At 47.2% G+C, this 15,139-nt stretch overlaps 1 protein-coding gene and 1 pseudogene across 1 annotated transcript; one reads left to right on the top strand and one right to left on the bottom strand.

The window, feature by feature from the left end:
• Positions 1-54: 54 nt before the first annotated feature.
• On the bottom strand, positions 55-1,825 carry LOC133926268 (3'-N-debenzoyl-2'-deoxytaxol N-benzoyltransferase). The gene is made up of 2 exons (XM_062372111.1): positions 816-1,825; positions 55-720 (listed from the first exon to the last, which is right to left on the bottom strand). The coding sequence occupies exons 1-2, from the start codon at positions 1,640-1,642 to the stop codon at positions 168-170; spliced, it is 1,380 nt and encodes a 459-aa protein (XP_062228095.1). The 5' UTR covers positions 1,643-1,825; the 3' UTR covers positions 55-167.
• Positions 1,826-2,677: 852 nt separating this feature from the next.
• On the top strand, positions 2,678-8,495 carry LOC133927516 (protein SEEDLING PLASTID DEVELOPMENT 1-like; annotated as a pseudogene).
• Positions 8,496-15,139: the final 6,644 nt, after the last annotated feature.

The raw sequence follows: 15,139 nt of genomic DNA on the forward strand, positions 1-15,139 counted from the left end.
AAAATTGCAAGTTACTTCTTCTGTTCATAACTTTAGGATCAAATGGTAAACCAGTCATTTATATTTGGGAACTATCTATCTTCCTCTCAAAGGAATTGTTTGATCCAAATCTTAGGATTCAATTCAAATTTGATGCAGATAATTCAGCTTGCTTTATCTGTAACAATTCACAGTTTTCCCACTGAACTCTGCTGCTGTTGCAACAGCAGCTCTTCCATCTCATCTCTGAAGCCCGGCAGCGCCTTGCGCTGCACCGCGACGAACACTTTGAACCCTTGCCGCCGCCTCTCGTCGGCGGCGCCGTAGGGCAGCAGGAAGCACGGCTCCGTGCTCCCGAGGATCCTCCACGAGAGCGGCAGCACGGCGTCGGGGCCGCCCCACCCGAAGTCCACCTCTCCGTGGCCGAGCCGCCGCCAGTCCGTGAACGCGCTCACAGCGCCGCGCGGGCCCGCCGTGACCCCCTCGCCGCGGTGCAGCTCCTGGAAGTCGATGTAGGACCGCACGTACTCGTCGCCCACCTCCTGCTTGCTCTTCTTGATCATCGCGGCAGTCGCCGCCAATGGCCGGGAGACGAGGTCGCCGGCGGTCAGGGCAACGTACACCGGGACGCACACGTTGCCCCAGTACCCGTCAGGGAGCGGCAGGTCGACGAGCTTGTTGATGTTCATGGAGTACACCATCTTCACCACCTCGCCGGAGCTGGTCCCGTTGGCCTTGACCCTGTTCAACAATTCACCAAGACGGTGCGCAAACATTAACAAAAGCGGTCATCTTGTTGTGAATCTCGGTTCTTGCACAGGTGGGGGAGTGCCTACCTGGCGCGCCAGATGAACGCGGCGATGACCTCGAAGGTTGTGAGCTTGAGGCCGGCCTCGTCGGCGAGCCGCGCTCTGAGCGCCTCCACCCGCGCGTCGCTCACGTGGAAGCACTCCCTCGTAAGCTGCTGCCGCCGTTCGTGCCCATCCCACGCCGCGCCGTAAGGCCCGCACCGCGCGACGTGGTCGTCGAGCGCGAGGACGCGGTCGAACAACGGCGTCACCACCCGCGGCGGCCGCCTCGGCCCCAGTCGGTCCCGCCGCTCCCACACCGGCGCCACCGCCGCCGGCCCCTGCCCCCGCGCGAACCGCGCCGCGGAGGCGAGGAACTTGGTGCCGCCCGCGCCGTCGCATAGCGCGTGCGCCACCCGCATCCCCAGCGCGACGCCGCCGCACGCGAACCGCGTGGCCTGGAGCGCGAGCGCCGGGCCCGCGCCGTCACCGTCTTTCGGCGCGAGGCTGTCGAGCAGCGCCGATCCCGGGGCGTCGGTGTCGACATCGGCCACCGACAGCTCGGACGCCACGAGCAAGACGAGGGGCACGGTGTCGGCGTCGGAGACGACGACGTGGCCGTCGCGGATGCGGCCCGCGAGCGCGGGGAAGAGGCCGAGCGCGGCCTCGAACGCGCGCGGGAGGACGGCGAAGGGGTCGAGCGACGACGACGGGTCCGGAGGAGGGAAGAAGCGGAGCGTGCGGAAGGCGACGTCGAGCACGTTGCGGTCAGCATCGAGGCCGGAGAGCGGGAGGGGCGCTATGGCGTGCTGCGCTGGGACGGGTGGCGACAGGAGCACGGTGTCCAGGACTCGCAGCAGCTGCTGCTGCTCCATGCGAGCTGCTGCGTCAGTGTAGCTACAGTGCCGTGTGGTTCGGCCGCGCGCGAGCTGGGTCGTGCGATCGCGGGAGTGGGGACGACGACAAGCTGTCCGGGTTTAAAGCCCGCCATCAAAAAATGGAGGGAGTATGTGGGTGGCGAGGGGTTGGTGGAAGAAACGTTTGCGGTTTCAGGGGAGGGACGACGTGGGTGCACCGGCGCCAACAGCGTTCGTCCATGTCCTCGTCGTAGCTTAACGTCCAGAGCTCCGGAGGCGGAGGTACCTGGGCAGGATGAAAGTTTTTTTTTTAGTATTGGATCATCCAAAACTGATAAAATAAACTAAAATTTACTCCCACCTATCTAAGTTTAGAAAAAATAAACTACATAATGATTCAAATTTACTAATTGGGTACCCATTCACATCTCTACTGTCTAGATCAGACGCAACTTGTAGCTGCACGAGATAAATTATGTGTTTCGAACATACTCACACTCTTACTTATTTTTTAAGCAAACATGCTCTTGACAAATTCTTTTTTTAACTAGCTCTTGACAAATTCTAGTAGGTCAAAAACCCGCTGAAAATTGTGTTTACAAGCTTTGCACTTTGCTAGTGAGTCAGGCATGGGGGAAATTGTGATGGAAATAGATGCAATCAACCTCAAGAAAGCTTTGTTAACCTGCGATTATCGCAACTACTGCAACGGGGTGTTGTTTAGGGAGGTTAAGTTCTTGCTTTTAACAATTTTATTGAATTTCAAGTTATGTGCTGTTCCGGACATGTAAAAGAGTGGTTCATAAACTTGTTTCACATAGAGCAACTCTGATTCCAAGAGGTTCTATGTTATAGCCGGGAACAGCATCTCTCTATATCGAAACTTTGTTGGCAAGTGATTTGGCTATAGCCACTGTGTAATAAAATTATCAATTCCTAAAAAACCCGTTTTTTCCCGAGATTCTCAAAAGATAGATAAGAGAAATTATATGATTCTTACATGATTATATGCGGCTCTCGTGTTTGAACGGTGCCTTTTTCGTACTCTGTCACATGAAACGGACGTCGAAATCCAGAAAAAAATGCCTCTCAATCATTAAAAAAGGGGGAAAAATTACCTGTCATGTGGTGATCTCAACCGTCGAGCCACCTAATCCGCTCGCCCGCTTCCCCTCCGACGACTTCCTCCTCTCCCACCGCCCCATCTCCTTCGACGATCTCCGCCGCGCCACCTCCCATGTCGAGCTCAAACCACTGCACTTTTTATTGAATACGCTAATTTAGCTTATTTGCTTAGAGTAATTCCTTCTGCTAGGTTGGGGACTTTGGAGCGGATAATCGTGCTGGAATTAGCCGGACGCTGCATCGGATCAGTGCGATTAGGATCCGGAAGGGCGTCATCACGGGCCTCACTTGCCGTGTAGAGCGGGCAGTGCCCGGCAGCGCTAATTTACTTCAGGATTTGGTTAAGGATGGTGGGTCATTTCTGCTCATCGGTCCACCGGGGGTTGGGGAGACTACAATCATAAGGTAGGATTGGACCAATGGACTTTATTCAGACGTAGATTGAGTAGTTGTGTGATTGAGAAATATATGTAGCATCTAGAATCACAAATGTTTACTGCGAGAGCGTGCTAGTATGCGCCAGTTTTAGCATCATGCTGTTGTTACCTTTTCTTGCAGAGAAATCGCCTATTTACCAGCTGATGACTATAAGAAGCAGGTGATGATTATTGACGCATCAAATGAGATAGGTGGGGATGGTGATATTCCTTACCCAGGAATAGGCAATGCCCTTAGATTGCAAGTGCCTGATCAAGACATGCAACATAAGGTCCGTTATCTTAAATAGGCCCTTGCATTCTGAAGTATCTTAGATAGGGATATTTTTTAGGGGGGGGGGGGGGGGGCACAGATTTCTTATATTTTAATATATTAACAGCAGGATCCTTTCCTACTGTATTCACTAGAAAACAACTATGAATAGAATTGTAGGGCTATTTGCCCCTCACACGTAGAGAATTATAATTTAGTATTATTGTTCGCTGTGAATTGGGTCTCACTACTGTGCATCCAATCAGCCATTCGTAGTTGTATATGTTACAGTGTAATGCACAAGTCTGTTACCCTTCATGCATATGGGAGTATGTACTATGTGGTGGTTGGTTATAGTTGAGCTTATCCAAATTCCTATATGGATTACTGATTACTGTTAGCTTTTTTAGTTTGGGAGGATTGTCAGACATTTCCCCTTTGCATTTATATTGAAGACTCGTTTATGTTTTAAGAAGTTTATCAGACCAATTTATACACATATTAAATACTAATGTGCTTTTTTACACCACTCACTATGTATGCTAATTCGGTTTATTTATAACAATCAGGTATTGATTGAAGCTGTGGAAAATCATATGTCTCGAGTGATTGTTATTGATGAAATTGGAACTAAGCTAGAGGCTATGGCTGCCAGCACCATTGCGCAGAGGGGGATACAGCTTGTTGCAACTGCCCATGGTGTAACAATAGAGAACCTGATCATGAATCCATCACTAGAGATGCTTGTAGGACGAATACAGGTGAGGAAATCGTGCACTTCGTTCAATTTCCTGTTGCCACCCAAAATATTATCTTTGCGTACTGCAGCAAGAATTAACAGTGCTATGTACGTTGAAATGGCGAACATTGACATAGTCTATCTCCATAACTTCGCTATTCATAACACTATTATTTGTCTTGAGAATCTTTCCAAAACTGAATCGACTAAGAGATAAGAGTGTTATGCTGTCCATGTCTGCTTGCTTGTTCCGTTTTCGGTTCTTGTCACTAGAAATGCAACACATTAAACAACATACTCAAACTCAGCTTTGTAACCATTTCCTGTTCCAATATAACAGATGAACACATAGCAGATTGTCATTGATCAGTACATCACTGCTTGCTTGTTGACAAGGTGGTTATCGAAAACAGTTATCAACTTCCAGAATATGGAATAGGTAAACAAAATCTAAGAGAAAATTGACTATGTTCATAAATCAAGTTGCAAGCCTGGTGCATTCATTATTGATCAGTAACTTAAAATGTATTATGAGGACAATTACTGATTTCTCCACACTGCGTGTGAGTATACACATGAGTTTTCAGTTCTTACCATTTGCTTGCTCAACGGTGCTTCTATGCTTCCCAAAGGAAGACTTCACAGATTTACAAATTGTCAATGTTATTAATGGTTAAGTGCAATCCAGTAACTAATTATTTCAGCAGATGCCCAGCTTTCTTTTGGGTAGGCATAAGAGTACTTTATGTTCCGTTGTTGTGTCCTTTGTGTCCTATGGTTACTATTTTTTGTCAAAATTTCTCTCACAATTTGCTCCATTGATTGTCTTAAACAGTGTCACACTTGGTGATGAAGAAGCTAACCGGAGAGGGGTTCAGAAAACTGTCCTAGAGCGGAAGGGGCCATCAACATTCACATGTGCTGCAGAGATCGTCTCTAAAACTGAATTACGCGTCCATCGCAGTTTGGAAGCCACAGTAGATGCTCTACTTGCAGGTTCTCACAGTCACAGATATTCAGTACATATCATGTTAACTTTGATGCTATGATTTCTGATATTAAACATACCAATATGATGTCTTTCACTTCTGTTGGTACAGGCAAGCTGCCTATTGTCGAAATTCGTAAGTTGGGTTCGAAGGGGTTGGTGCAGGAAGTTTCTGTGCAAAACGAACAGTTGCATCTTGGTCGTTATGAAGATGCCACTCAATTTGATGGTGATTCTCTAAGGAAGGCCAGAAAAAACTTGGACTCTGCATTCGATCTTGATTCTGCCGAAGGACATATAGAGAGGCCAGATGAAGATGAGTCAAGCTTGAATCTATACGCTTATGGGGTATGAATTTCTTCAATAGTTCATTTCTTTTAATGCTATAATTTTATGAGCAGTGCACCTCTTTACATCTGTAGATAGTTACTCTGCTTAAGATTTTTTCTTACAGGAAGTGCTGGCGTGCTCCTTTTTGCATAGTTGCATTATTTGGGTATCAATATTCATTATTGATTGATGTTGGCTACATATAATCGAACTATCAGGGTACTGTAGATATGTGTCAAGTATTCTGACCTTGTCAACTGTTCCCGAGCCCACGTGATATTAATCATCCTAATAGTCCTTGTTTGAAAAGTGTGTCTGTAGACTGCTATTTTGGGAGGAGTTTTTTTTTGGGGGGGGGGGGGGGGGTAAGTTGTTTTCTGACTTATTCTAAGCAACACGCCCAACACGGGGCATGTTTGGTTGTCCAGCAAAAGCTCGCCTCGCTCAAGTTGTCTTCTTTTCCTGTTTGGCGCAAACTATTGTGAAATACTAATTCTGTAACTTACCCCGTCTTCTTTGGGGCAATTAACTATTTACCATCGTTACTAATGGTATGTTCTCAAATACCATCTTACCGAAAAACCTCAACAAATTACCATTGGGGCCCACTGGATCATAGATATTTTGCCACTTTAAATGACGTGGCAGCATCTTAGAGGAATATTCCTCTGGACACGAGGGTGAATTGACTGAAATGCCCTTCTTCTTCTCCCTTCCCTTCTTCGTCCACTGCGCTAGCTCACTGGCTCCCCTTCTCCATCGGCCGCCGGCAACCATGATGACGCCCCCGACGGCGGCGAGGATTCCTCCCTCTTTCACCACCGTGCCTCCTCCTCCTCCTCCTTCATCGCCGAGGTCCCAGTCGTGCAGTCGCTCATCAAGGCGGCCAGCAACGTCTGCTTCTCCCTCTTCGTCCTCGTTGTCACCGTCATCGCCGTCACCTGCCAGCTGCCCGACCCATGGCTCCAGTCCTCTGCTGCTATCACCACCTCGCTCTCGCAGGTCCTCCCTAACTCCACCTTCCTCGTCCTCGACGACTCGCTCCTCCCCACCAGCGAGGAGTTCAACTCCTCCTTCGTCCCCGCCCCGGCGCAGGCCGACACCTACCAGACTGATGCTGATGTGGCCGCAGTCAATGCCACAGCGGCTGCGGGGACCTACGATCCGGATGCGTCGCTTGGCCTGCTCGACCAGTTGCGTGCGGATGCGCGACATTGGGGCACCGGTGCTAGCATCTGGAGCATGGCATTGCGCTAGCACTGGTGCTAGCGGCTTGGTCGAGACGGCGCGGCGCGGCGCGACGGTGGCGCCTCGGCTTGAGGCCGGGCAGCGGGAAGACAGAGGCGCAGCGCGGGAGAAGGCCGGAGAGAGAGGGGATGGGCGCTGGAGAGAACGTCCAGCACAGCAACGTGGCATGAAGGCACGGTGGCGCGGTGTGACGTCCTTGCGCAGACCGGGGCCATGGCGCAACGGTGCAGGCTAGCTACGCTCGAGGCGGCCACGATGTGGACGAGCAGAGAGGCGATGGGCAAAATGGTCATTTCGCAGCTCTTGCCACGTCGACTGTGGGACCCATGAGACACGTGTCCACTCCTAGTTGAGTGAGTGGCAAATTATGAAATGTACAGTGAACCCTAGTGGTAATTTGTCGAAGTTTTTCGATAGAATGGTATTTGAGAATACCTCACTAGTAACGATGGCAAATAGTTAATTGCCCCGCCTTCTTTCCTTGGAAACCTCCTGTCACTGCAACAGTAATTGCTATAACTGATAGTCACTGAGTTTTGCTAGCTGTCAATTCCTTGTTTACAACATTTTTTGGTTGAATTTTCAGTACTTAGTTTGTAATTTATTGGATTGGCTGTTCTAGATCTGCGAGTCGACTGCCTTGCAAGCCATTAAACAACTGGAGTTGGAGGACATTGTTACTTTAACTTATAATATCAGTGAAGCTGACGCAAGCACACAACTGGAGTTGGAGGACATTGTTACTTTAACTTATAATATCAGTGAAGCTGACGCAGTGCTTGCGTTACAATCGAAGCTCAAGAAGAATTCTCAGATTCAGGCTGTGGTGAAATCCCAAGACATAACAGTTTTCTTCGTGAAGGTTTGTCTGTGCACTTTTCATTTTAAGGGACTTTTTATCTGTGAACTGTGAAGTGCCAGAATTTTTTTTAAAAATGCTTGCTCGCTATTCTTCACAGACAAACTCCCTGGTGCAAATCAGTAGGGCACTTTGTGCCCTTGTTGATGATCACATGGATGAGTTGATAGATTCTGAAGATAACGAAGAAGTAAGATCATCAGAGGAAACTGATGCTCTGGAGGTCTCATTATCATTCCTGCACATTTACCCCCTTCCTTTGGATTCATCTGCCTTCACTGTAACATTGTAACTTTTCCTGAATAAATTCTTCAACAATTTGTTCCGTAGTGCCAGGAAGCAAGAGTGGCAATTGAACAAGCAGTGATCCCAAAAGGGCAGTGTGCAGCTACTTCCCAGACGATCAAGTATCATTTCTTCCCAAGTGGATCTCATCGAAAGTTTCAGTCTCAAGTGCGAAGTTATAGGCCAGGAGCCTAACGCATACGTGAGGATCCTTCCACACTTCACGGCGGAGAAAGTTACGGCCGTCGAATCAGAAACCCCAACCGGGCTCAAAGATTCAGACACATCTGATGACATGGATTATACCGAGAATGGCATCACCAGGCTACCTTTCTTCCCCGAGTAGCATTCTTTTAGTTCTTGAGAAGCGTCGTTGTACACTTGTACCTAGCTGTATATTCCTTTTTGCAGTACATCGCTCTTATGCATAACCGGTTAACTTTCGTCAGAAAGCACCTGTACTTACGAAAGTAGATAGTGCTGTTCTACGCATACAGAATTAACCTGTTCCAACTCAGAACCTGAAAACGCTCAGACCATTTTACATCTTTCTGAGTTGGTGGTACAGTCATCGGCATCCCTTTCGGTTTCACCTGTTTTACTTTTACATGCCCTGCAAAAGTACCCACTGTAATTTACTGAAACAAGCTAGACCAGCTAACCTGGTCACTGCATTTCTGCCATCAGTGGTCCAAGCTCCATTTCTACAAGCCCATTTTCTCCTTCCATAATTCATAATACAGCATCTTGTGGACCCTGCAATCTTGCTTAGAACCTAAACAAGATTGCACCTGACTCCTGGCTATATCCAGACATCGTCAGTGTCCGGTGCCCTCCAAGAGTCGTCCACGTACTTACAAACACGGTGTGCTGTGCCCATCGCATCACCAGATCAACGCCGGTGCACCTCAACGCCTCCCTAGCCGCCGCGTTCGGCTGCTCGCCGCCCTCGGGAGCCGAAGCCCGTACGATACGGCAAAAGCTGCCAATGGCCGGCAACGTTGGTGCATTTGGGGTGGCCCGTGGCCGCCATTGGAGTGGAGGGATCAGCTGGTAGTTGAGTAAAGAGAGAGATGGAGGCCCAGATCCGGCCATGGCCGCGGACGAAGAGGCCTCTCAGCCTCACCGCCATTGGTCTGTCCCTCTCAGCCTCACCGCCATTGGTCTGTCCGACCTATAGAATGTACCAGTGGAAACTGACACGGATCGCGCCCTAAACGAGCCATCGTGCATGCATGAACGAATGAGGCAAGAAAAGCTCGAAAGGCAGAGGAGGCCAACCGTATGTCTACTACTACTATTGTACTCACCTAGCTACAAGTGTAGGTGACTAGGTTGGTTAGCATACGTAGAAAGTATACTTCTTTTCGAAAGGGATCAAGTTCTAAAAAAAATCAATACTTGGCGAATGGAAATTGTTCACAGTGTACTTGTACGTGGAGAACTCTTGTATTATCCGTTGACAAATGAATGTCGAGCAGGACAATTAAAGTTCACGCATGCATGCGTGCGGCAACACGAAGGCAAGATTCGGCTCCAGATTACTTGTTTGGATACTCCTAACCCCGCCGCATCCTGGTCCGTTCCCTGCAGCAGATGCGGCTCTCGTCCTCCCCTGCCAAATCCCGTGGCCATTTGGATAGCTCACGGGCTGAAAATTTCCTACCCATTCCACCACTATCTCCGTCAATCCACTGGGAGAAGGAAAAAACTCCTCCGCACTTGTGAATTTCTTTCCCCGTCTCTCTCGCTCCATCTCACGAGTTGTGACCTATCCCCTTTGTCAACCGCCTCGCTGCCTCCGCCTTAGCCGTCACCTCATCTGCACCTACACACAGATCCCCTCCGGCAACCTTACTGCTGCTCATATCACACCTTTCTCACATGCCGCTCGTTATGCACGCGGTTCGCGGAGCTCAAGGCCCTTCCAACAGATCTCGCCGACTCTTAATGCCCGTGGTTCGTGGAGCTCGAGGCCCTCATGGCAGACACACGCACTCCTCCAAGGCAACCCGTCCGTAATCGTTTTGTACCTCATCCTCTCCTTTTGGTAAATCTTGCTTGTCATTCTATATTGCATCTTGTCTCTCAACTTTCCATTTCCTTTGGGCGTTCCTCTGACCTAGCCACGACCTCCGTGCCGACGAAGGTATGACCAACTTGGACATCGAGTGAGGCAGCCTGCCTTCTTCCTCCACGAGTTCCCCTTCCACCAAGCACATTGAGTGAGGCAGCACAATTCGTTATGGAGAATCAATTCAATTTTTTATTTTGATTCTATCTTGGGATGTTAATGGACATGATTAGTGCTACATATTAATTGGATTGAATGCATGCACGGATTTGATGAATGTTTGTGCAGAGTTTAGCAATTTTCCGAATTTCCTCCATCATTTCTAAATTATTTCATTTTTGTCGGTTTTGTTTGGATTGCTTTTGTCTGGACGGAATTTTTCATCTTCTATCTCCCAAACGTCAAGAGGGTATGTCCATGGGTTTGACAGGGATGTCATTTGCACGCTAAATTTTCCCATCACGATTTAGCTCCACATGGTTATTCCTCCCTTGCATCCAAACAAACCCTAATGCATCGCTAGTGTGATGTGATGAACGATGGTCTAATGGGATCTCGTCAGAGCTAATGGTTTTCCACACCAAGAGAATGGCTGATGACTTACACCATGGACGCTAGTCTGGTCCCCACGGAAACCAGTCATCGTCCACTTACATGCGCAACATGCATGCAACATTTCCCATGAATGAGAAATCGGATCGAGGGAATGTCGCAATGTAGTGCGCACACACGGTCTATCATGACTGTTCATTTGCGTTGAGATTCGTGTTGGAGGGCTAGTTGAAAAAAATCATAGGGTATGTGAGAAAATCAATAGATAGATGAGTATCACATTAAAGGAATGGACAATCAAGATAGATCATGCATGTGCACCATATTGCGGAGTTGTATTTCCCGAGGGCCATGTCTCGTGTATAAAAACAACCAATGTGCAACTTGCTGGCTCAAAACTACAGAAATGTTCATTAGTGTCGGCTCAAAAACGCTATCAGTGGTGATTTTTGAACCGGCACTGATTACTCAGCACTGATAGTCATGGACTGTCAGTGTCGGTTTTTGAACCGGTACTGATAATCAGTATTAGTGCCAGCTCTTTGTTGTAAACCGGTACTAATAATCAGTATCAATGTCAGTTCTTTGTTATATAACCAACACTGATAATCATTATTAGTGCTGGTTTTAGTTCCTATTCATCCAGAAAACACCATAGATAACAAGCACATATACAGATATTTCACTCATAGACAGATATTTCAGTCACGATAAACACTAATACATTAGTTCAAATTACAAGCATTTCTAAAATCACATCAAAGATTATTACATGCATAGTTCATATCTAAAATTTCAACTCCAAATATATATCAAAATGGTTCAGTGCATAAATGAGCGCACTAGTCGTTGCTCCAAACGGAAGTTACATTGGACTTCCGTAGATAACAAAATCGTTACTATCACACTGAAGCTCAAGGTGTGACTAGTACTTTCCTTCATGAACCTTCCTGCAATGCGGGCCAAGCATTGTGTACCCCCACCGTTGGGTAAGAAGACGTAATATTGAAGTTAAGCTACGATCCATCTGCATCTGGGTATTCCAGTAAAAATTCTATAGGCAAAGAGCAGCAACATATAGGAAAATTATAATATTGTTGAAATAATCCTAGCTACAAGCTACAGGTTTATGTCATCAACCGTTTCAACCACATGTAACTGCAAGAGCGTAGGAGTCATTGCAAACACATCCTCATTCTATTTAAGCGCTTTCAATTTGAAATAGCTATAATCCGGAAACATGTATCCAAGTTAAAGGCCAACAGATTGTAGAAGCGCATGGATAATAGATCTTTCAGTCATAAGCCTTTGGTCTGTTTCGGAGCTAGATGCTGTTAAAGTGATATGTCCTTCTTTAGGTACTGCAACCTCAAAAAAGATAGTGATCTTCATTTTATTATTATCAGTTAATGTGGTCATCACCATAGGTGGTGTGCCACCGATATCCTTAATAATGTCATGTATCAATTGTATTTGAGGAAGCATCTACATCAATCGACGTACCAATTTCTGAATTTAATCGTGTCAAAATTTGTTAACTGCAAAATAAAATATTAACTGACATTTTTATAATTTCTAGCAAAGAGATTTTCATCATTGAGCATGCAGATGTACCGAGGACAAGTCACATGCACATCTACATGCCCAGAAAAAAAAATGCCAATGCCAAATCAATCGGCTCATTTGAAGCTTAAGTCAAAATTAGCCTCAGATAATGACTACCATAGAGGTTTCGGGTTTAGTAACTCAAATTTGATAAAAATAGTGCAACAATATGTGGATAATGGCTACCATTATCCACATGTTGTTGCACCATCTTTAAGAACCCAAAATCCTAGGAAACATCTCACAAATTATCATCATTGGCCTAAGAACAAGGCATCACAACTTTGAATTATCATTAGCCACATATTGTTGCACCATCATTAAGAACTCAAAACCCTAGAAACACATATGTAAGAATAAGGCAGCATAACTAAATTGCTAATACAAATTTTAGGACCTAAATTAGCTAACTAAAATTGCTAACTAAAATTAATAGGAGAACTACAATTTAAGAACTAACCCAGGTGTTTCGTGGCCCTTCCAGGTAGGGCGTGAACACACCATCGAGGATCTAGAGGCCGGGAGTGCGAGGGAGGTCACCCAGGCCCAGATGGCTGGATAGGATGCAGCAATCACCTCCACACTGCTTGGATCTACACCCTCCACCTCCACTATCACTGCTGCTTGCCATGGGGACGTTGATGAGGCGATGAAGATGAGGAGGCAGTGGTCCTGCATGCGATGAATAGGCGACGAGCCAGGGCGTGATGAGAAGGAGGTGGCGGCAGGCCAGCGTGCGACGAGGAGGAGGCATCGGGCAGGGGCGTGATGGGGAGAGAAAGAGAGTAGAGGCGTGGAGACCACTAAGGGGTAGTGATATGTATGAAGTAATATTAGTACCGACTGATACCAACAACTGTCACTGATAAAAATATCAGTGCCGGTTCATGATTACCAACTGGCACTAAAGTATCAGTGCTAATTTTTTTCTAAAAATCGACACTGATACTCAATGTCGATTTGACCCTGGCTCAATCATTGAATTAGCGCGAGAAGTTACTAAGCGACACTGATACTTCATTAGTGTCGGTTTTGATCTACACGACACTAATGACCTGGCTTGGATGACCAGTTCTGTTGTAGTGCCTCATCCTCTCCTTTTGGTAAATCCTGATCGGCATTACATATTGCATCTTGTCTCTCAACTTCCCATTTATCTTGGGTGTTCCTCCAACCTAGCCACTGGCCTCCAAGCCAGTGAAGGTGTGACTAACTTGGATTGCAGTTTCAGGGCCGGTGGCAGCCTGGCGTCTTCTTCCACGAGTTCCACTTCCACCACCAAGAACATCGAGTGAGGTAGCACAATTCGTTATGGAGAAACAATTCAATTTTTTATTTTGAGTCTATCTTGGGATGTTAATGGATATGATTAGTGCTACGTATTAACTGGATTGAATGCATGCATGGATTTGATGAATGTTTGTGCATAGTTTAGCAGTTTTCTGAATTTCCTCCATCATTTCTAAATTATTTCATTTTTGTCAATTTTGTTTGGATTTCTTTTGTCTGGACGGAATTTTTCATTCTCTATCTCCTAAACGTCAAGAGGGAATGTCTATGGGTTTGATGGGGATGTCATTTGCACGCTAAATTTTCACGTCATGATTTAGCTCCATGTGGTTATTCCTCCCTTACACCCAAACAAACCTAAAACATCACTGGTGTGATGCGACGAAGATAGTCTAATGGGATCTCGTCAGAGCTAACGGTTTTCCACACCAAGAGAATGGCTGACGAGCTACACCTGGATGCTAGTCTGGTCCCCATGGAAACCAGTCATCGTCCACTTATATGTGCAACATGCATGCAAAATTTCCCATAAAAAAAATTCAGATTGAGGAAATTCGGTAATACGGTGTGCACGCATGGTCTATTATGATCATTTATTTGTATTGAGATTCATATTAAAAAGTTAGTTGAAAAAATTATAAGATATATGAGAGAATCAATAGATAAGTATGAGGTGAAAGGAATGGACAGTGCTGATATAGACACTATATTGCCGAGTTGTATTTGCCGAGGGCCATGTCTCGTGTATAAAAACAACTAGTGTGCAACTTGCCTTAAACTAGATCAGCGTTGCACTGGCCTCGAGCGTAAAAGCGGTGCCATTTTTCGTGTGAGATGCCATCGATCATCGCAGTGCGGCACAGAGGGACCTCCACCGTTGCGTGCAGCAACCACCAGCGGCTCTCGTGGTAACGACAAACTGCTCGATCGATCGCTCAGCTCGCGCGCGCGCCTATAAAACCCGGCCGGTATCGTGTAACTGCCAGGCTGCGCCACCATATATAGAAAAGCGATCTATCTAGGCAGATCCTAGGATTCCACGACGACGAGAAGCAGCTAGCTAGAGCCGAACTGCACGAAGGCTAGCTACAAACGACTCATGGCGTCCAGCTCGAATGCACTGAGGGTGCTGGTGTGCGCCGTGCTCCTCCTCTCCACCATCCCGCGCAGCCACTGCGAGACTGGTCGCCGGGCGGTGGCGATCACTACCGGCCGGAGAATGCTGGTCGCCGGGAGCAGCGCGGCGAGCTCGCGGGCAGCGGTGAGAACTGCCGTGAGCGTGCCGTGGCCCGGTCGCTCGGCGGCGAAGGCGGCGGCGTACTCCGAGTCGAAGAGGTCGAGCCCCGGCGGACCGGACCCTCAGCATCATTAAAACCTCGCTCTCCCGCCCTTGTTGCCGTGACCGTGAGTTTTTGTAGGTCATCATGAATTGCTAATGGAAATATAAATAAATCGCACCTTTTGCCATAGATACAAGTCTCCAGTAGCACAATTTGCTGCGTGAGCGTATCAGCCTAACTTTTCTTTTTATTAATATAATAGATAGTCCTCCTGCCGATTCAGTTAAAAAAAAAAAGTTAACTCACGGAACGGATGGATGGTAACGGAATGAAATGAAACTAGCATATATACGGTCTCGTACGTGCGTTTTCTTTTTCCTTTTTTTCCGACGAGCGGTCAAGGTGAAGCACGCGCGTGCGTACTTAGGTCCGGTGGTGGTCTGAACAACT

The sequence above is a fragment of the Phragmites australis genome, chromosome 8 (assembly GCF_958298935.1).
Source record: "Phragmites australis chromosome 8, lpPhrAust1.1, whole genome shotgun sequence".
NCBI lineage: Eukaryota > Viridiplantae > Streptophyta > Magnoliopsida > Poales > Poaceae > Phragmites > Phragmites australis.

Excerpts from the sequence above, each read along its gene's own strand:
- LOC133926268 (XM_062372111.1), bottom strand. The coding sequence starts at position 1,642 with ATGGAGCAGCAGCAGCTGCTGCGAGTCCTGGACACCGTGCTCCTGTCG. Across the intron at positions 721-815 it reads GCGTTCATCTGGCGCGCCAG|GGTCAAGGCCAACGGGACCA; the intron begins GTAGGCACTCCC and ends ATTGTTGAACAG.